The sequence below is a fragment of the Rhinatrema bivittatum genome, chromosome 13 (genome assembly GCF_901001135.1).
Source record: "Rhinatrema bivittatum chromosome 13, aRhiBiv1.1, whole genome shotgun sequence".
NCBI lineage: Eukaryota > Metazoa > Chordata > Amphibia > Gymnophiona > Rhinatrematidae > Rhinatrema > Rhinatrema bivittatum.
In genome coordinates, this window is record NC_042627.1 from 27,156,057 (window position 1) to 27,177,423 (window position 21,367).

General features: G+C 42.3%; 1 protein-coding gene across 1 annotated transcript in view; it reads right to left on the bottom strand.

Annotated features, from left to right (window-relative positions):
- The window catches only part of USP3 (ubiquitin specific peptidase 3), a 122,326-nt gene that overhangs the window by 62,674 nt on the left and 38,285 nt on the right, over positions 1–21,367 (bottom strand). Inside the window, exons 4-5 of the mRNA XM_029575775.1 lie at positions 8,944–9,027; positions 1,189–1,267 (exon numbers count right to left, since the gene is read on the bottom strand). Coding sequence (XP_029431635.1) covers positions 1,189–1,267; positions 8,944–9,027 — 163 coding nt within the window. The remainder of the gene's footprint in view (positions 1–1,188; positions 1,268–8,943; positions 9,028–21,367) is intronic.

The window sequence follows — 21,367 nt, forward strand, 5'->3', positions numbered from 1 at the left end:
TAGCCACTCTAAGTGAGCCTGGGTGTGATTACATTTATAAATATTGTATGTGAATTATTGTATTCTTTAGATAGCACTCAGTTAATACAAATGTTGCACTAGACTGATCTTTCTCAGCGTTTTCTGCATAAAGTTTTTTCTGGAGACATTTTTGACTCCCTAGTTACTAGTCTCATAACCTGGAGATCTCCAATGCATTCAGACTCATTATTAATAGTACACTACTTCAGATTACTCCCTCACCCCGTGAAAAGATCAGGAGTCTCCCTGAAGCCTTGAATATAAATAGTCTGCAGATCTTAAATCCAAAACACTACCTCATTACTTAAAAAAAAACAAAAAAACAACCCCAGCACACAATCATGGCTCACTGGCAACATTCAGTGCACCATAAAAACAATCTTTAAACACCACACATGCAGCAAAGATAAAAAGGTGTGTTTTTTGTTAAAATTCATTACACTTTAGCCACACAGGAAGGAAGCTACAACTTGTAGGTCTATTTTGTTGTTTCTAACATAACTAATTGTTTATATCTAAAATACCCATTGCTACATTACATTGGTTTATTAATCTGTTAAAGTTCAATATATTAGACCACATTTAAATCAACATCAAGGCTTAGATTCAAGTGTTCCCTTTTTTCTGGTCAAGGTAATGCTGTACTTGTACTGGAAAAACTAATGAGGGCTTTTATATCAAATACATAAACATGAAGGTCCAGCCTTCTGGCTCACTGGTAAGTACTGTGTACTGTCATGTGGGAGACCTGGGCAGGTTTGCGGTCACTGCACCAGCCAGCACCAAGGATGCTGTGGAGGCAGCACTCTCAGCCCCTGGGGTATGGAGGGAACAATTAGTCATTACTCAGCGACACCTGGTAGTCAGCTTAGGGTCTGTGTTAGCTGGATTCCATAGGGAGCTGCAGATTGTGGCCCCCAACTGAGGATTGTCTCTGAGATGGCTGAGTTTAGTTGAGTGGGAGGCAGGGACATAAAAATAAGTGAAAAACCTGGGCAGTTGCAACTGAAGACTCACCCAATAGAGACCAGCTCAGAAAGATCAAGAGAAAACTGTTGGGTATTAAAAACAAAATACTCAGCATGATCATAAAAACATTCTCTCCAAATCATGCACATGGTATTTCCAGCTCACTTTCAATTAACCACTCTCACAATATTCACTTACATTTATTTTCAGTAACTTCGTAAGTGATGAGTTTTCCAATAACTTTCTTTTCCTATGACTGTCTGCTGTGAAAGCTGAGCTGGAGTGAAAGAAAAAAAAAAGAATCTATAAATGAGTAGACAACACAGACTAAAGAAATCAAGGCCCAAGAGCCAACATGAATAAGAATACTGAAATTTATCTAAATTCTAAGGCAACACTACCATTTATTTTTTAAGCTGGACTGCTTCTTGCCTCTCTTCCTGTTCTCCTTGATTCATCCTAAACCAGTTTTATTTCTTGAAACAGATGCTTGCACCATAGTTAACTACAAACAATTAGCAGAAACCAAATTTCCCTACATTTACTATTTAGCTATCCTTATATTCTTCACTTTGAATTTATTGGGCATCATCTCATGACATTCAATACAGAACACCCCTTTCACATCGATCCATAATACAAAGGATGCCCAAGGAGAAAGATTTTCCAAAAATATATATTTTTCACAACACTAAGAAGTTGGAGTAAAGTGCAGAATTTAATTATTCACAGTTTTCTGGAACTGTAAACAAACTGTGGGAAAAAGCAAGAAAAAAAAAAAGTAAAGAACTGGGTGCTCAGATTTTATGGGGAAAAAAAATCATGTCCTGATGAGTCTCTCAAAAAAAAAAAAAACAAACAAGAAAAAGCAAGAAAGACTAAAACCACAAGAAAACCATACAAATGAACCACCAAAAACAGGCAAGAATTACATATAAATACTGTATACTTTCTAATGGCAGTCTGATTAATTTCCATGATCGAGGATGTAGTACTGATGCTTTAATAACCATACAAAGCACTAAAGAGTAGCACAAAAATGGTCAAATCTTGCCATTTACCCTAGAAACCATCCTAGGGAGCTGAAAATGTTAAGGGATAGCCAATGCAATAGTCATATCTTCAACAAGCAAAGCAAGTTTGCTTACCGTAAACGGTGTTTCCGTAGATAGCAGGATGAATTAGCCATGCTGTCATGGGATCTGTCAATCAGATCCGGGAGGCGGAGCTTTTTTAAGCAGAGGTTCGGTTTTTAGTCTCTACGGCTGAGCGTGTGTTCCCGCGCAGGAAAGTAACAGATTCTCCTCAGTCTGTGATTAAGCTGTAGTTGAGTCGAAGAGACGGTGACTGCCAGGGAGGGTCAGCATGGCTAATTCATCCTGCTATCTACAGAAACAACATTTACAGTAAGCAAACTTGCTTTTTCCCCCCGTTGATAGCAGGGCTGAATTAGCCATGCTGTCATGGGAGTCCCAAGCTCCCGATCACGTTATTTGTGATATGTATGGTTGAACGTGATCTTTAGTAGTGTGGTAGTCACCGTGGACAGGAGGATAGAGAGTGCAGGATTGCTTGCACTATCTTCACATCTGTGGTTGCTTGTTGATCAAGGCAGTAGTGAGATGTGAAAGTATGGAGCGATGACCATGTAGCTGCCTTACAAATATCTATGGGTTGTACGTTCCTGAGGTGTGCCAAGGAAGCCGCCACTGCTCTGACTTGACGAGCTTTGGGAATAGAAGAGAGAGGTAATTTGTTTGTCGTAGCAAAATTGGATGCACGGTACTAACTAACTAGAGATGGTGCGCTTGGTCACTGGAAGTCCAGGTGCTTTCGGACTGAAAGAGACAAATAGTTGAGAAGTCCTGGAATCCGACTTTGTTCTCTCTTTGTAGTATGCTAATGCTCTTTTACAATCCAGCGTATGTAGTAATTTTTCTCTATCATTAGAGTGAGGTTTTGGAAAAAAGATTGGTAGTTCTATGGTTTGATTGATTGAGAAGGAATTGAGAAACCACTTTTGGCAAGAAGAATGGGCGAGTCCTGAGAAATACCTTTTGATGATAAAATTGCAAATATGGACTATAGTGGACTAAGGCTTGCAATTCACTGACTCGTCGAGCTGATGTTACTGCTACTAGGAATACCACTTTCCATGTAAGGTATTTCATGTGTGTGTTGAGTCCATGGGTTCGAACGGGGAAAGCATAAGTTGTTCGAGAACTATGTTGAGATTCCACGGAACTGATAGTTTAGAAATCGGAGGACGAAGGTGAGTTAATCCCTTGATGAAACGAGAGAGTAGAAGGTGATTGGAGATAGGGATATTATTTATCGGTCTATGATATGCCCCTATGACACTGAGATGAACTCTAATGGAAGATGTGGCTAGCCCAGCTGTGTACAGTGTATGAAGATAATCCATGAGTATTTCTGGTGAACAATCCAATGGTAGTACTCCCTTGGATATGCACCAAGTAGAGTAACTTCTCTATTTGTAGTTATAATTCCTTCTCGTTGAAAGTTTCCTGGATTCTAACAAAATGAATTGTGTCGAATCGGAGACTCCTTGTTCTGTTAAAAGGAGCCGTTCAACCTCCATGCTGTCAAATGGAGAGATGAGTATAGTGGGTGTAGAAGCGTCCCTTGACCCTGGACCAGGAGATCTGGACGGTTCAGTAGTCGAATTGGGTCTTTGATAGAAAGCTGGAGAAGGAACTGTACCACGGTTGTCCGGGCCAGGCTGGGGCTATGAGTATCAGTTGAGCTTTGTCTGCTATGCACTTTTGAAATGTCCTTGTTATAAGTGGAATGGGAGGAAAAGCATACAGGAGGCCTGACGTCCACGAGATGAAGAAGGCATCCTGAGTGATTCTGGTCGGGCTGGGATGTATCGAGCAAAATTGTGGAACTTGAGCGTTGGTCTCCATTGCAAAGAGATCTATCGAAGGTGTTCCCCATTGTAAGATGTTTTGTGCGATCTCTGCATTGAGAGCCCACTCGTGAGGATGAAAAATTAGACTTAACCTGTCCGCTCTTGTGTTTGCCACTCCCAGAAGGTAAGTCGCTTGCAAGTGTATGCAATGTTGATGAGCATGTTCGAAGATGATCAATGTTTCCTTGCACAGGGTCCATGAACCAGACCCTCCTTGTTCGTATAGATCATTACCCTGCGGCCTCTGAGGTGGTTTTGAAACACTTTGAGTGCGTTACGAATCACTCTGAGTTCTAATAAATTTATCTGCAGGATCTGCTCTGAGATTGTCCATAACCCTTGCGTTTCGTAAATCTCGAGATGTGCTCCCCATCCCTTGCGAGACGCATCTGTGGTTAAGACTGCATTGTGAGGAGGGGGGACTGAATAATTTTCCCTTGGAAAGGGTGGAGTGTAGGAGCCTACATGTTATATCTTTCCTCATTTCAGATGTCATTAACAACCTTTGTGTCAATGTTGTTTCCATTGTCGTTTTAATCCCCACTGCAGACGTCTCATGTGTAGTCTGGTGTTGGGAACCGTGAAAATGGTTGCTGCCATGTGACCCAAGACAACTAGAACTTGCCTCGCTGAAGGTTTTTGAGTGTTGTTCAACAGATAGAGAAGTTGACGGAGTTGTATTATTCGCTCGGTTGGGAGGGAGGTATGCCCGGTGGAGAGTGGTGTCCAGGCATGCTCCTGTAAACTGTAGTTTTTGTGTTGGCTTTAGATGCGATTTCTGAAAATTGATCACTAGTCTTAGTTCCTGGATCACTCGGAGGTGGTCGATCAAGATGTCCGGAGTTGAGGCTATTATTAGCCAATCGTCCAGATATGGAAATATTGTCATACCCTGTTGTCTGAGATGGGCCACCACCACAACCATGCATTTGGTGAAAAACCTGGATGCAGCCGATAGTCCAAAAGGGGAGAACCTTGTACTGGTAATGTTGATGCCTGTAGCGAAAGCATAGGTAACGCCAAGAGGATGGGTGGATTGGAATGTGTGTGTGTGTGTAAGCATCCTTCAGATCGATGGAGCACATCCAGTCGTTGGGTTGAATCAGAGGTAGGATTGATTTCAAGGATACCATCTTGAATTTCTCTTTGGTTAGGAATTTGTTCAACTCTCGAAGATCCAGTATGGGTCGAAGGCCACCTGATTTCTTGGGTATGAGGAAATATGGGGAGAAGAACCCCGAGTTCTGGGTTGTTGGGGAAATCAGTGCAATGGCCTTTTGTTTGTGAAGGAGAGCAATTTCTTCCCCTAGTTGTAATTGAGATCTCAGAATCTTTAGATTGGGAAAATGAGGTAATGTGGGTTTTGTGGTAAATTGAAGCCGGTAACCTTGACCTACTATTTCCAAAACCCATTGATCGGATGTTATCTTCTCCCAGGCTGGTAAGCAAGAGTGGATTCTGCCAGGTGGTGTTAGTTGTTGTGGTGGTGGCTGTATTATTAAAAAGGTGGGGTTGACTTCACTGTGGCTGCTGGTTGTTGAGTTGTCTGTCTCTGATTCCGTGGTTTACCCCTGCGTTGAAGAGGGATATGTTGTTGTTAAGACGGATACGTCTGTGGACGGAAAGATTGGCAAGACCTATAGGGTCTACGGGTATAGGATTGACGGCGATTAGATCCAAAATAACGGCATGTGTTGAGTAAGTAGGTTGTGATGTTAAGGATTGAACTGCTAGAGCTTCGTCCTTCAATTTTCCCCACTGTCTCTTGAAAACGATCTCTGAACAGGTTGTCTCCTGTACACGGGAGGTTCGCTAGCTTTTCATGTAAGTCCTCCCTAAAAGTGCTAGATCGTAGCCATGCCATCCTACGGCTGCTATGGCTGTTGCCAACACTCTAGACGATGTTTCGAATCCTTCGTAAATTGAACGCAGGTGGTGTCGAGAGCACTCCTCCATGTCATGGAGCGGTGGTGGAGTCAGGTCTGCTGTCGAGGACAGCATCCCCTTTGTGGCCTGAATGCACTCGTAAAGGTACTGTACCATATAAAATTGATGCATAATTCTGGCATTTAACATTGCATTCGGATACATTTTCCTCCCAAATTCATCCAAACATCTGTTATCTTTGGTCAGTGGATATGAAGTATGCATTTTTTATTTTTTGAATCGCTGCATCGCAGACTCTACCACAATTGAAGCATGTGGTAACTGTGGCATCGAGTACAGCGATGTTTTCCGCATACAAAACTTGATGTCAGTCTTTCTTGAAACTGCCATGAGGGAATGAGGTGTTTCCCAGGATTTTTGTAACACACTTATGTAATACCTCTTGCGGTGGTACAGATGTGGGTTCTCCTGGGACATAAAATATTTTGAGGAGACCTAAGGTCTCTGATCTAGGATTTGTATCTTTTTGGACCTCTAGGTGTAAGATAGTACCCAACTTTTCTAAGAATTTTCGGTACGAGAGGTCTTCTGGAGGGGAGTATGGTTCTTGTGGTTGTTCCTGTGGGTCCGAAGGAAATCCTGTAGATGATGGAGATGTTTGTGGGGACATGGAATCTATTGGTGTGTCCTGTTTTGGAATTGGCGAAGTTGGTCGATCTGGTACCAGTGATGAAGGAGGTTCAACAGATGGTTCTCTAGAAAGGTGAACACTCGGTTCCCTGGAACTTGTAGATGGTTTGTTAGTAATCTTGAAAGATGATTCCAGGGTTTCATAGAAACCTGCCAAAGATTGAGACAGTTGCCAAAATGCTTCTTTCGTTTGAGGAGGCATTGCCGAACGACCCGTGTGTTTCGGTAAGTGATATGGTGTAGGCTCCACCGGGTTTGGTTGAGGTAGAGTAGTTGGGATGCCGTGTGTTTTTCGTATCACCTCCTCTACAATACTGGAAGAAGTGCTTGAGGATGTAGATACATTAGAAGACGTAACTTGTATAACTTCTCTATGTGACGAGGGTTTAGTACCTTTAACCTGAGAAGAGATGGAAGGAGAGGGACTGACATCCCATGCCCTGCCTTCTTGTGCAACGTTCTTATGGTGTGAATGACTGACTGACATACTTATGGTGATGTCCCGATACTGATCGTATGTGGGCCTTCTCTCTTGAATGTGATCGTCTCCTATGTTTTGGTCGGGATCCTCTGGAGGATCGTGAAGTATCTGAGCGATGTGGTGTAGAATCGTGAGAGGTAGAACGAGATAAGTCTGGGGATTCATGCTGTCGCTTTATCCCAGGTTGGCTAGAGTGATTAGCCCTATGTGAGATTTGTTTTGGAGGACTTAGTGCTCTCTGCGTCGGGCTCCTCGATGCAGTCATATATTCTTTCCTCGGTGCCGTATGCGCCGACTTCTGCGGTGCCGTGGCGTGCGTCGAAATCTTCGGCGCTGTGGCCTGCAATTGAGTCTTCGGCGCAGATATCGGCGTTGACTGTTCCGGCTCCGTATGAGTCGTCTGCGCCTTACGCGGCCGATCGTACAGCGCCTTCTTTTTTAACAAGGCCGATCGATCCCAATCCCTCGGATCAGAGCCCTGATCCTATGGCCTCGAGCATCGTGGTACCTCCTTAACTCCAGGCCTGGAGGGACGAGGATCCCACGATGCTGCTCTTCTTTGTGAGAGAGCTGGTGCCGTCGAGGGTCCAGGCTAAGAATGAGCCTCCGATGGCTCTGATAGGCTGATTAGTTCCCTCATCTTGTAGGCCCGCTGTCTCTGGGCCCTCACGGACATACGAGCACAAAACTCACAATCTCCCTGATTGTGATCAGCTCCAAGGCAACGGTAACATCGGTCATGGCCATCTGTGACAGACATTACCTTGCTGCATCGACAAGGCTTAAAGCCTGAATTCTTCGACATCTTTGAAAAATCTTGAGGAGAAGTAGGCTCCGCGTGCGATCCTACGCGCGGAAAGAACAGACTGAGGAGAATCTGGTACTTTCCTGCGCGGGAACACACGCGCAGCCGCAGAGACTAAAAACCGAACCTCTGCTTAAAAAAGCTCCACCTCCCAGGCCTGACTGACAGATCCCATGACAGCATGGCTAATTCAGCCCTGCTATCAACGGGAAAAATCATTTACTTCTACTTTTGAAAAGCTGCCATTGATTTTAATATACAGCTTTTAATAGATGGGTCTTGAATTTAACATTTGCTTTCAAAGATGTATGAGAGCCTTCTCACAGCACAATCTAAGAACTCTATTTTCAATAGAATCTGATGAACAGCTGAATTATAATGTATTATATATATACATTGTTATTTTTGTTGATGCATTGGTTCAAAGAATTGCCGACTAAGGGGTAGATTTTAAAAAGAGCATGCGGACGCGCCAATTTTATAACGTGCGTGCCAGCACACGCGTTATAAAATCTGTTGCCCATGCACATGTGGGCGGCATGCGTGGGGGTGTGTGTGAATTTTAGTAAATTACGCGTGGCGACACAATCAGGCCTTCCCCAGTTCTCTCCCAGTCCGCTCCAATTAAGGAGAGAACTTTCCTATCCCTACTCTTCCTACCTCTTTCCCTCTCCACCCTGATCCCTAAATCTTTCCTATCTTTTTTTTTTGTTTCAAAACTTACTTCAGACCTGGAGCTGAAGTAAGTTGCTGGTGCACAAGTCATCAGGACAGCGCAAAATGGCGCTATCCTGGCCCGCCCCCCGCCCCTCCCCTTCAGAGAGGCCTGGCACTTGTGTGTGTGTATCGGGCTTTACAAATGCGGCTGGGTCCGTTTTAAAATGCGCGCGGCACGCACAAGGCCAGGCCACGTACATAAATCCCGATTTTTGCGTGTGCGGGCCTTTGAAAATCAACCCGTTAATCCTTGAATAGAAAATATTGCTGAAGCAGTTTATGAGTACTTGTGACACTACAGGACACGTGGCATTAGACACATGGAAATAATTCCAGCAGCTGAGGATTTTTCCCATCCATATATTCTAGAAAGTTAAAAGTAGAGAGATGTCTAGCTGTGTTAAACTCCTTTGGGCAGATGTGCAGCATAACACTTACTTCTCCAGATTTTGTAGGTGCTCTCGGACTTTCTGTACCAGGCCCAGCTTGGTATCATTAACTACAAAATCATCACACTGGTAGCTGCAAGGAAAGGATTACAGATAAATAAGGATAAGGATTTAAATAAATTGGATTATCAATACAATTAAGCATCAAAGCCTTGTCAAGAGTATACAGGGAGTGGATCAGGTGAATTCCGCATTCCAGGGAGATGGTACTAGATACTGCAATAATTCACAGCTCACAAATCTTGCATATTTATATAATTCCTCATTGGTTTTCCTACAATATATTTTATCATTCTAACAAAAGATCTGCTACAATAGTCTCTTTAGAAATGGAATATTTTAAGAAAGAAAATGGTTTTCCAAATCTTTTATCCTACTACAAGCCTTACAGAGAAGTATACAGGGAGAATAGAACTCAAGAACTAAAACCAGAAATCAGTTTGTCATTTTAGTGCTAGCACATTGAAACACTACATTAAAAAAGAAATCTTCGTTTCAACAAAATCTAGAATTCCATGGCAACTTAAGAGCACATTTTATGAATGATTTTCAAAGAACCAAAGAAAGAAAAATATACAAGAACGAAACAGATAACGTGACAGCTCAGCGAAACTTCCCTTCCCCTTCCTATCAGTTTGACTTAAATTTCTGACACTGATTGACAGTACAAAAAGGAATAGCAGAGGTACCTGATCACCCAAAGATATTTATATACTGGTATCATAAAGATTGCCTGTCTGCCATTCAGCTGACTTCATAGCAACAGGTTATAATCAGATACCAATCTTATCTCAAGTGCACAATTTCTCTCAATATTTTATTTTCACACACACTTTTTTTTTTAGGAGCCCACCCCCCCATTGGGATTGAAGGAGGAGGCGAGTATGCACCTGACATGATTGTTATGCAAATAAAATCACTTATGTCCTTCAAGATGTAGAAGCCTAAGGGAGGCATGAAGATGAAATGGAAGGTGTTTGCTTATTCCACACGGTTTTATATATGTAAATGTCAGGATAAGCACTCACTGAATATCTCCCAACACCTACTGGTTCAGACCAAACATGCCATCGTGCTGGCTTTTTACAAATGTCCTACTAGCTTCTTCCAGAAGCCCTCGGCAAACTAACTGCCTGCGTCAGGGGCTGCTTAAAAATCTCCTATTATTCAATTCGGATACACATCTCGCATCTCAAAAAATGGCCCGCCAGGGAGCATGTTTGGAAATATTCAGTGAGTGCCCATCCTGACATTTACATATTTTTTATTTATTTATTTATTTTTTAATACACCGACATTCGATCTCAATTGAGAGATCACACCGGTTTACATTCAGGTACTGTAGGTATTTCCCTATCCCCAGAGGGCTTACAATCTAAGTTTTTGTACCTGAGACAATGGAGGGTAAAGTGACTTGCCCAAGGTCACAAGGAGCGACAGCAGGACTCGAACCCTGGTCTTCTGGTTCATAGTCCACTGCTCTAACCACTAGGCTATTCCTCCTCCCTACATATATAAGAATATGTGGATTAAGTGAACACCTTCCATTTCATCTCCGTGCTTCACTTAGGCTCCTACATCTTGAAGGACATAAGTGACTATTTGCGTAACAAAATCTAAAAAAGTGTGTTAACATAAAATACTGAAGGGAGCTGTGCTCATGGTATCCGATTATAACCTGCTGCTATGAAACCAGCTGAATGGCTTTTTGTACTGTCAATTTTGTATGTGGGACACTGTGGAAGCTTCTCTAGGTATTAAGCAGTTTAAATTTCTAACAGCCTAGTAGCCAAAGAGAACCAGGAAAAACCCCCCCCCAAAAAAACCCTCCCTCTGGAAGACAGAGAAAACTGCAGAGAATAGAAAGCATAACTCTCTTCCACCTCCAGCACTAACAAACCCTGACACCTTCATCCTGTCTTCCCTCTCTTTGTGGCCAGACTACTGATTGACTCCACCCCAGCTCTGACCCCACCCACCTGGCCACACAGAGTGGATGGAGAAGAACATACAAATAGTGGCTGCCAGCTGGTGCCCCAGACAGTCGCTCTGCATTCAATATCGGGCCATGATACTGAATTCATAGTTTTTCACATCATAGATTTGTCCAACCACCACTTAAACCTTTAGGAATCTCCAACCTGTTGACCCTTGTATTTTTTCCTCTGCTGTTTCATCTCTTTCCCTCCACTTTATCCGAATCTGTTGATAAGCAGTTTCTTTTTACAAAACAATTACTATCTACAGCCTTAGACACTTTTGCACCTCCTTTTACCCATCCTGTAAAGCACCTGTAAACCCCAGCCTTGGCTCACTCCTAGAATTCTCTACCTACTGTACATTCCTGTGCCTGCTCTGAAAAACGTCTCTGGCTAAAATTCTGTGCTCAGACAGACATCATACATGTTCAAATTCATGTTAACCACTTTCCAGTCTGCTAATGCACTTGCCAAACAAGACTATTATGTCCACTGAAACTCTTAAATCTAACCCTTGCCATCTCTTTGCTGCTCAAGTCCCTCCTCAAACTTCCCTTGCCTCCTTCCTCCCCTTCACTCTCTGCCCAGACTATGGCTGACTACTTCCATGACAAGATTCACAAAGTTAGTCTTGAGTTCTCAACTATGTCATATTTACCTGCCTCTCCCCCACTTCTTTCCTCTACCCTTCCCCTAGCCTCCACCACTCTCTCTTCCTTTCCTAAGGTCACAGTGGAGGAAACTGCTCATTTTCTCTATTTCTCCAAACTATTTGTTCCTTTGATGCTGTCCCCACCCAATTCCTCAGCCCCATCTCCACTGCAGTCATCCCTTCTGTCACATCCTCAATCACTCTCCACTGCTACTGTTCCTGCTGCCTTCAAAAGTGCTGTAATCATACCATTCCTTAAAAAGCCCACACTGAATTCTACCTGTCCTGCCAGCTATCATTCCCTCTTTTTCTCCCTTTTGCATACAAACTACTTGAATATGCTGTTCACTGCTGCTGTCTTAAACTCTTACATCTCAAGCCATTCTTGATCCACTTCTGTCTGGTTTTCGCCCTCTGCAATCAACCGAAACAGCCCTTGCCAAAAGTTTCCAATGACCTGTTTATGGCTAAAGCCAAAGGACTTTTTTGTCCTTATCTTCCTTGACCTGTCTGCTGCTTTTGACACGGTTGACCACCACCTACTCTTTTGTCCTTGCTTGGATTACAGGACTCTGCCTGTCTTAGTTCTCTTCTTACCTCTCCCATAGCACTTTTAGCATTTCCTCTGGTAGTGTTTCCTCCTCTACTGCCATTCCACTATCAATTCATATGCCTCAAGGTTCTGACCTGGGCCTTCTTCTCACTATATACTAATTCCCTTTGTGCTCCGATTTCCTCTCATGGCTTTCAATACCATTTTTATGCTGATGACTTCCAGATCTACCTTTCTACACTAGAAATCCAGTCGTGGATCCCAGCCTGGTTGTCTGACATTGCTGTCTGGATGTCCTGCCGCCATCTTAAACTCAAAATGACAAAGACTGAGCTCTAACTTTTCCCCCAAGTTAACCCTCTTCCTCCTCTCTCTGTTTCTGTGGATAATACAGTCATAATCCCAGTCCCATCAGTCCATAACCTTGGAGTCCTCTTCAACTCCTCTCTCTCCTTCTCTATGCATCTCCAAAACTTTGCTAAAATATGCCATTTCTTTATCACAAAATCTGTCCTTTCCTTTCTGAACACACTACCAGAACCCTTATCCACTCATCTCCTTTCACTTAGATATCGCAACCTGCTCCTCACAGGTCTCCCAGCAAGCCAACTCTCTCCACTGTAATCTGTCCTACATTCAGTTGCATGACTTATCTTTTGCCAAAGTCGCTGTGCTCACATAATCCCTCTTCTGAAGTCACTGCATTGGCTCCCTATTAGTTCCCACATACAGTTCAAGCTTCTCTTTCTCACCTACAAATGCCTTCAACTCTGCAGCACCAACTACCTCTTCTCTTAGCTCTCTTTACACCCTTCCTTGTGCACTCTGCTCACTGGACAATTCACTTCTATCTGTGCCCTTCTCTATCACCAGTTCCCAACTCCGTGCTTTCCACCTTACTGCACCGTATGCTTGGAACAGTCTTCCTGAACTGGTGCATCATGCTCCCTCTCTTGCCATGTTTAAAAGACCTGCCTTTTTGAAACCGCTTTTAAATCTTATGCCCAATTGTCAACTTTCCTTTTTAATCGTCTTGCTTTATGAAATACCCCAAGTCTCTTGTCCTGTTTGTCTTAGATTGTAAGCTCTATTGAGCAGGGACTGTCTTTTTGTATGTTTGCATATGTTGTGTAGCACTATAGAAATGTTTAGTTGCAGTATGTCACTTTCTGGCTATTCCTGGGCACCTGGGGGTGAAGCCACTGATGTAACTCACTCTAACATGTTATTTCTCTGCTGCTGCCGAGATATTATAACTAAGTGTATATTGTGTTATAATTTATAACCTGTTCATTGTATGATGTTGTTTCACTGTAAACCGGGGTGAAGGCACTCTGCTATACTTCGGTATAAAAAAGAATATAAATAAATAAATAACGTGTCAGAGAGGAATATGGACAAACCAATAGCATAAGTGTGTTTTCTTTCATAAAAAACACACTAGAAATCTAACTTCCAACTTATCTATTTTATTAACAGCTGCCCTATAGTCTGTATAAAAAAGGAATTAAAAAAATGCTCTAAAAAGAAGATTGCCACCTTGACAGGTGACATTACTTCACTATATCCATCAGGAATGCTAAAGGAGAGAGGATTTCCATCAGCAGGACAGTGTCCACAACACATACACACACACTTCTGCTTCTCAGTGACATAGTACAGCTTCCACTCCACGCGTCATCCCAGCCTGATCTAATAATTGCAATAAGTTATTTTCTTACTGACTCTGCAATGATCCCTATACCTTCTCCTTTAGGCATTCGTGTAGCATGAAGATGTATTTTGTTGTCTTACCTGTTTTGTTTTTATATAAAACTGTGTATGTTTTTTGTATCCCATCCTGAACTTTCTGGAAGAGCAAATAATACTTTTAAAACAAATAAGTAGCATAAATATCTTATTTTGTAATATCCAGGCAAAAATTTAAGAACATGCCATACTGGGTCAGACCAAGGGTCCATCAAGCCCAGCATCCTGTTTCCAACAGTGGTCAATCCAGGCCATAAGAACCTGGTAAGTACCCAAAGAAAGAAAAACAAACAAACAAACAAAAAAACAAAACCACCCCACTTAGAGACTTCCTTCAAAAACCTGTCACAGATTGACACGGCTTAATAGTCCCCTGAGATACCAAGAGAGTGCTACAGTTGAAGCCTCCTCCTCCTGTTGCTACTTGATGGCCTAGTTGCAGCTGAAGCAAAATGGTGATACTTCTGTAAGTTATAAAATGGGGGGAAAACCCCAGGTAGTCATGGGTGAAGGCTTATGGCTCCATAGCCTAATAGAGATTGGTTCTGAATGAGCTAGAAGCACAAAGGAGCAGGAGGAAACTACTGGGCCGGAAAAAAAAACATTATGCTGCAATGTAAATTTTGATGCAACATTTTACTTTCCAATTACTCAGTTTAAATTACAGTCTGGCTGCAATGTGAGAAAAGTCTCTCTTCTGGCACTCTGCAAATTCCATCTGGTTTAGAGGCTGGAACAGCATCAGCAGATAAACTGAGTTAATTGTCTGCTTCTATCAGATATGAAGCAGTTTGCTCAATAAAACAAAATGAAATTCTATTTGCTTTGGCAAACTAGTTGTCAAAAGTTAAAACTAACCACCAATATTCTGATGTGGACAACGAGTGTCAAGGATATTTGTGCTGCCTTAATTTGGAGTAAGAAAAGGATCTTGAAAAATATTAAACTGGAGTATTAAACTGGGCAGATTGCCCTGTCAAAAAGCTGTTCTGCCCTCAGCGTGGCTAAAAACATATGCAGGCTTTAAGAAAGTGCAAGCTTTTAGCTAGATTACAAAAAGAGGTAACCCCAGGGATATATTTAGATCGAGGCAGGAAACCATACATTTGATTTTCAAATATTTCTGAGCATTATTTTGCTCCCATTCTGCTGCTCACAGGAATAGGAGGAGATGCAAAGTTTGGATCCTGTAGACAATTTTCATAAGGAAAAACTATTCTTTCAGAGTTAGCTACAAGGCCTTGGATCCATGGACTTTGTAACAAATTGGGCTGGAAGTTATATTTTTGTTACAATTAACTCATGCCCTATTTTATGAAATTATTCTCTGTACTGGAGCAGTTTTCCTCTCTGCTGAGTCACTGAACCAATGTTTTATAGTGACAGTTTGGCTAATAAACTGTGGCAAGTTATTCTCCTATTCAGGCTCTTAAGTTATCTTTATGGACTAGATGGCTATGTAAAATTTGATATAAGGAAAAAAAGTGGATGCTATAAGGGGCATTGGATGCTGTGAGGATCCTGTATGGACAGATATGGCAGAATTACAGTCAGCTGCTAATGGCATTTTTATTGTATGTTATAATGTATTTTTAAAGGGTCATAAACTGCTTTGGTCTTTGACCAGAAGGTGATGTATGTAAACTTTAAATAAAACAAACATGAGGGCAAGTTTCAAAATTGCTCATAGAAGTGCTAAGTTGGTGGGTCCATTTTATCCACAGATTGTACACCAATTTTCAGATTTGAAAACTGCCTGAAGGGAAAAAAAAAAATAAAAATAAAAAAAAGTACCCAATCAATTTTGCTTCTTTTTGCGCAGATACTTTTCCAGGTAAAGTTACGCACATTCTATTGAAAATTAGGACTGTGCACATAATTGGAAGCCCTTCACCAACCATTTCCTTGCACCACTCTCAAATTTACCACCACACAGCGTGGACAATTTTCAGACACCATTTCTGTGGAAAATGCATTGTTTTTACCTGCCGAAAATTTTAGTACAACACATTTTGGGGTAGATTTTAAAAGGTGTGCACACTTCCTGGCGCGTGCACATGTTATAAAATCCGTGGGCTGCGCATGACGCGTGTAGGGGTGCCTAATTTTAGAAAAGTACGTGCAGCGACAAGATCAGGCCTCACCCAGTTTGCTCCAATTAAGGAGCAGACTGGGAGGGAACTTCCCTACCCCCCAACCCTTACTCCCTCCCTTTTTCCCTCTCCTCCCCACCCCCTAAATCCTTTTGCCTACTTTTTCTTTTCTTCGCTTACTGCTCCAATGCAGCAGAAGCAACTTGCATGCGCTGGCCGACTGCCAGCGCTCGCTTCCTTAGCAGAGCGGAAAATGGACGCTGTACCGGCTGCCTCGTACAGTCTGATGTTATGTTGGACCATTCCTGGTAGGATGAGGATTTTCTTCCACCTATTGCTGTTGTTGGTTGTGGCCTTGCTTCACTCAAAAATTGTTGAGGCTTCTGGCTAGGACCTTGAGCCTGTTTTTGCTGACACGGGGTTCTTTGATGACGTCTTGATTGAGGCGATTGAGATTGTCATCTTGGAGATTGGTAAGGCATGAATGGTTTATATTGATGACGTTGGTAGAAAGGTAGTTTATATGGGTAATAACGTTTGCCAACAGAACATTATCCGTTCAATGTAAGTGAAGAGACTGCTACACTTTGCTCTTTTAATTGTGAGACTGTCTCACTCAACCTGTCTCCAAACAGGTTGGCTCCCTTACAAGGAAGGTCAGCTAGTTTTTCCATGTTCGTCATCTCTTATGGCACTTGCTCTAAGCCACACAATTCTGCGTGCAGCTATAGATGCTGCCAACGTTCTTGCAGAGGTGTCAGAGACCTCAAACTGTTCTTAGTAGATGGCGTAAACCTTTCTCTATGTCTGATTTAATTTGAGCTTGTGTTTGTGTATCATTGGTCCTGAGTCCATCTGTCTACCCCTAAGGAAAATGAAATTATCAGGTAAGTAATTTCTCCATTACTCTTTCTGATAATAGGAGGACTAGGGGGATACGCCATGAAGTTAGCAAGCAGCACATTTTAAAACTAATTGGAGAAAATTCTCACACACTCATCACACAATTAAGCTCTGGAATTTGTTGCCAGAGGATGTGGTTACGCAGTTAAGTGTAGCTGGGTTTAAAAAAGATTTGGATAAGTTCTTGGAGGAGAAGTCCATTAACTGCCATTAATCAATTTGTCTTAGAGAATAGCCACTGCTATTACCGGCATCAATAGCATGGGATCTACTTAGTATTTGAGTAGTTGCCAGGTACTTGTAGCCTGGATTGGCCACTGTTGGAAACAGGATGCTGGGCTTGATAGACCCTTGGTCTAATTCAGTATGGCAATTTCTTATGTTTTTATCAGTGTGGCTTCCTAGCTTCCATCCCTGTAGACATTCGAATAGGTACAGAATAATATAAAATTGGTGCTATTGTAGTCTTGAATTTAGCATAGCACATTGAAATATCTTTTTGCCAAAGTCGTCCAGATATTTTAGGGTCTTTGCCTGGGGGGGTGTTATGGTTAAGCGGTGTTTGGGTGGATCCTTGGGTACTGTGGCAGATGACCACGCCCATGGGGAGGAGCCCCATGAGGAGCCACAGTACTGGACTAGACTCAGAACGCACAAACGCAGTTAGTTCTTTATTATATAGCTAGAGTGGTTCCACCAGAGATGGCAGTAGTGACGCAGTCTGGTAGAGGCAGTCTGGTAGTTGCAGACATAGGGACCTCGGCAGAGGGAGCCCTTCTCACTCCCTTGGACTTGGCAAGTCCTGAAGCAGGTCTCCCAGCAAGGAAGTACTGTGGATGAGATAGCCAGAGTTAGAGTACTCATTAGCTGTTTGCAGTAGATATGCGATTCCACCAGGTTGTAGAAGTGGGTGCAGGCAGGGAGAGCAGGCCCTCGAGGAGTGAGTACCTGATCCTTGTAAGGCACCTGAAATAAAGCAGAGGGCCCCCGAGGAGCGGGTACCCAGGTTAGCAGTTACCCCGAAGGGTAGAGAAGGAGCTTCCAACGGCAGTACAGAAGCGGCAGAGTAGCATAGACAGGAACGGATTTGAGTCCAGAGTCAAATCCTTGCTAACTCAATGAGCTAGCAAAATAGTAGATGTTTTATACCCGAATGGCGTGATGTCAGTAAGGGGGGGGGGGGGGGGGGGAACGCCCTCGAGGTTTGCGCCAAGGGTTGCATAAAGACGTGGGTGATGCGCGCACCCTGGTAGGTACATGGCGGGAGGCTGCACCATAGCCGTTCCGGGGACGCCGGAGAGGTCAGCTTGTAGATGCGGCGGTAGCCATCTTTCCTAGGTAAGCGAGAGGAGCCATGAATGAGGTGAGGCAAACGGGGCGAAGCCATCTAGCACCGATGGACACAACAGGGTGTATTTGAGTACAGCCTCATTTTCTTTGCTTTCTTAATCGCTGATGCCACAACAACTGAAGCAGGTGGTAGTTGTGTTGAGAATTTACGTAATCTAAATTTCAGGTCTGTTTTCCTAGAGATGGTAGGGGTGGAGAACAGGGAAGTCCAGGATTTATCTATTAAATCCTCTAGCACTGTGTGAGGAGGTACTGCAGTGGGTTGTGAGGGTATGTTGAATATTTTTAATATTCCATGAACTTCTAACCTTGGATCTGGCATTTTTTTATGTCAATCTTGAGAAAGGAGCCTACGTTCTCTGTAAATTTAGAATATGTTAAGTCTTTGGGAGATGAAGACTGTTCAGCTGGACTTTCTGGCAGATATGAAGGAATTTCAGTTGATGAACCCAGAGATGTTGGTGGGGAAGCCAGAATGTTTACTTCATGTTCCAAATCCAGTAGGCTGGGGCCATGATCCATGGATCCTTTGTCTCATCGTCTCCCGGAGATGAAAAGATCTTATGGATATATTACCCTCAGGTTCATTTGGAGAATCCTGTTAGGGGATTCTGGCAGTGATGTGAAGAAATTCTTTAAGATATGAGATATTTGAATAATTGCTTGTGAAGCTATAAACATTCTCTTGGGTGGAACCTTCTTTAGGATGGCTGCCTACAGGATGACTGTCCGGTTTTTTTTGTGATTACCATCGGCCCATGTGTTCTTGGTGGGATATGTACCTTTTTGCAAGACGTTCTTGCAACAGTGGTTCTTTTTTACATTCTGATACTTGTGACAGGCCAGAGTGTAATGTGCCTCTCAAAGAAGAAGAATTGTCAGCGAGTTGACTATATCTATGTCAGAACCACCTTCTAATTCTTCTTGAGTAAACACAATTTCTGGATCTTGTCTCCACTTGTCTGGTTACCTCTAGGATTTTGGTGCTTCAAATGCGTTAAAGAGGATCCCTTCCTTGGTGATGTTCAGCTGACGTGTCATCTCTCTTTGAGAGAGTATGCTCGTGTCATGTGATCCTTGTCTTTCCCATGAATCGACTGATGTGATGCTATAAGCGAAGTAGTTGATGATTCTCACGTTGGCCGACTCGACTCGTGTCAAGCAGGAAGATGCGTGGTGTGCCATAGTACTAGGCTGCTTCAATTGGTTATAAGCTTCATGCGTTGGGTGCGTTTGTTGTGTCGATAGACTGAGTCGTGCGCTTTTTCTCAATCTTTGCCCCGAGTCGTTGTCTCTAACCCTGTTTTTGAGGGTTTTTTGGAGATATCCAGGAGTTTTGGGCTTTTATCGCCCAAATCCTTCGAACCTTTCATAGGTTCACCTGAGCACTTACTTTTTGGTCAAGGATCCAACAAAGAGGATCTTCTAGTTGGGGTAGGTCTTTTCTTTTTTTGTGTTGTTAGCAACTGTGTTGATCTGTGGGTCGGGGCATACGATCCAGATGGGTTGTATGAGTACTTAAAAGTGCTTTTTGGGGTACACCAAGAGTGTGCAAAGTTGTCGAGAAAAAATGTTTTAGGCACGAGTGAGAGCAGCGCGACCATGAGCTGCTGTGGAAAAACGGAAACTGAACGGGAGAGGAGAATCATGTGGGAACATCCATGCAGGCGCACAGAGTCAAGGCTCTGTATTTGTTGAGAGGATTCTGTGTCGGATCACCCGGTAGGATGTCCCATAAAGCATGGCTAATTCAGCCTGCTTATCTATGGAAAATTACAATCATCTTCATTGCTGCATGACAAGAGGTTTTCTAGTTGCTGAGCAGTGCACATAGGTTGAAAAATTGCAGTGTGTGAGCAACTTCAATAATGATGACAGTCAAAGACAAGTATGGTTTCCTGGATTTCATTCAAAGATAAAGACAATAACTGAAGATGGTAGGTAATAAATGACAGTTCCAGATTTATTGACCGTTGCCATTTATTCCCAGATTTTTCAAGTTATCATCACAATCTAATAAACTAATAGTAAGAAAATACATGTTTAGAATGGATTCCTTCCTCTCTCTAGAGAGTGAAACACAAGGGGCATCAGCCTTAAGGTAGGATAGACACAAGGTGATTGTATCCAAGGAAGGAAAATTATGCATGCTTCTTAGGCACAATTCCAACTGATAAACAAGCACTGGTAGGGAAGCCAAACCCCGATATCAAGGCCTCGTGTTGAGACTTCTACACGAAACATAAAGCAGCATAATCATCCACATTTTATTTTAAAAATGTTCATGCTCATTTTACAAAATTAATTCTGAATTACAATAAAGAGATAATAAAATATAAGATAAACAACAAACCACACAATTTCCAACTCTAAATCCATTGAAATAAATCAAACAAGCACAAAAAAAACACTAACATATCCAAACATATAAAATACAATAAGATACATAAACCGGAAACCACCCACCCAACCATAGTGTCAAATGTAGAATATAATGGTGGGGAACCATGTCGTCAATTAGCACAAGCTCTTTTGTAGTGGAGTGATAATGCTACTGTCACTGGAAAACTGGGCATGGACTGCAAAAATTAACTGGTTAAATGAAAAATGTACACATGTTCTATTATTCTTATTAAAAAATAGAGATAGTATCAAAGAGGACAACTAATAGGCAAGAATCTTCTCAATACAAATTTAAACAAAGGGATGTCAGCAAGCTGGGAAATTTTAAGTCCTATTGTATGGCGAAGCATGATCTAAAAAGAGGACAACCTGGGCTACCTAATCATTTATCACAAGTGCATATAAAACACATTCCATGTTATCTCAAAAAAGTATTTTTTTTTAAATTAAAAAATACATTGTCTTTTGTAAATAAAAGCATTCTACTCAATCAATGACCATAGAACAGTGAGGCATATAGCAATATCACGTGATTTAAAAAAATAACTGCCCTCTCACTTCCGAAGAGAAATGCATTGACATCAGCTGATGTTTCAGTGAATTCTTGCATTGGGGGAAACATTCAAATGTCGCTAATCTGAAAGGTCTTGCTCATGTCCAGACATGTAAATCTCAACCATAAATTACGAGCCCTCCTCTCAAAAATTAAAAAGTGTTCCTTATTTGCTGAC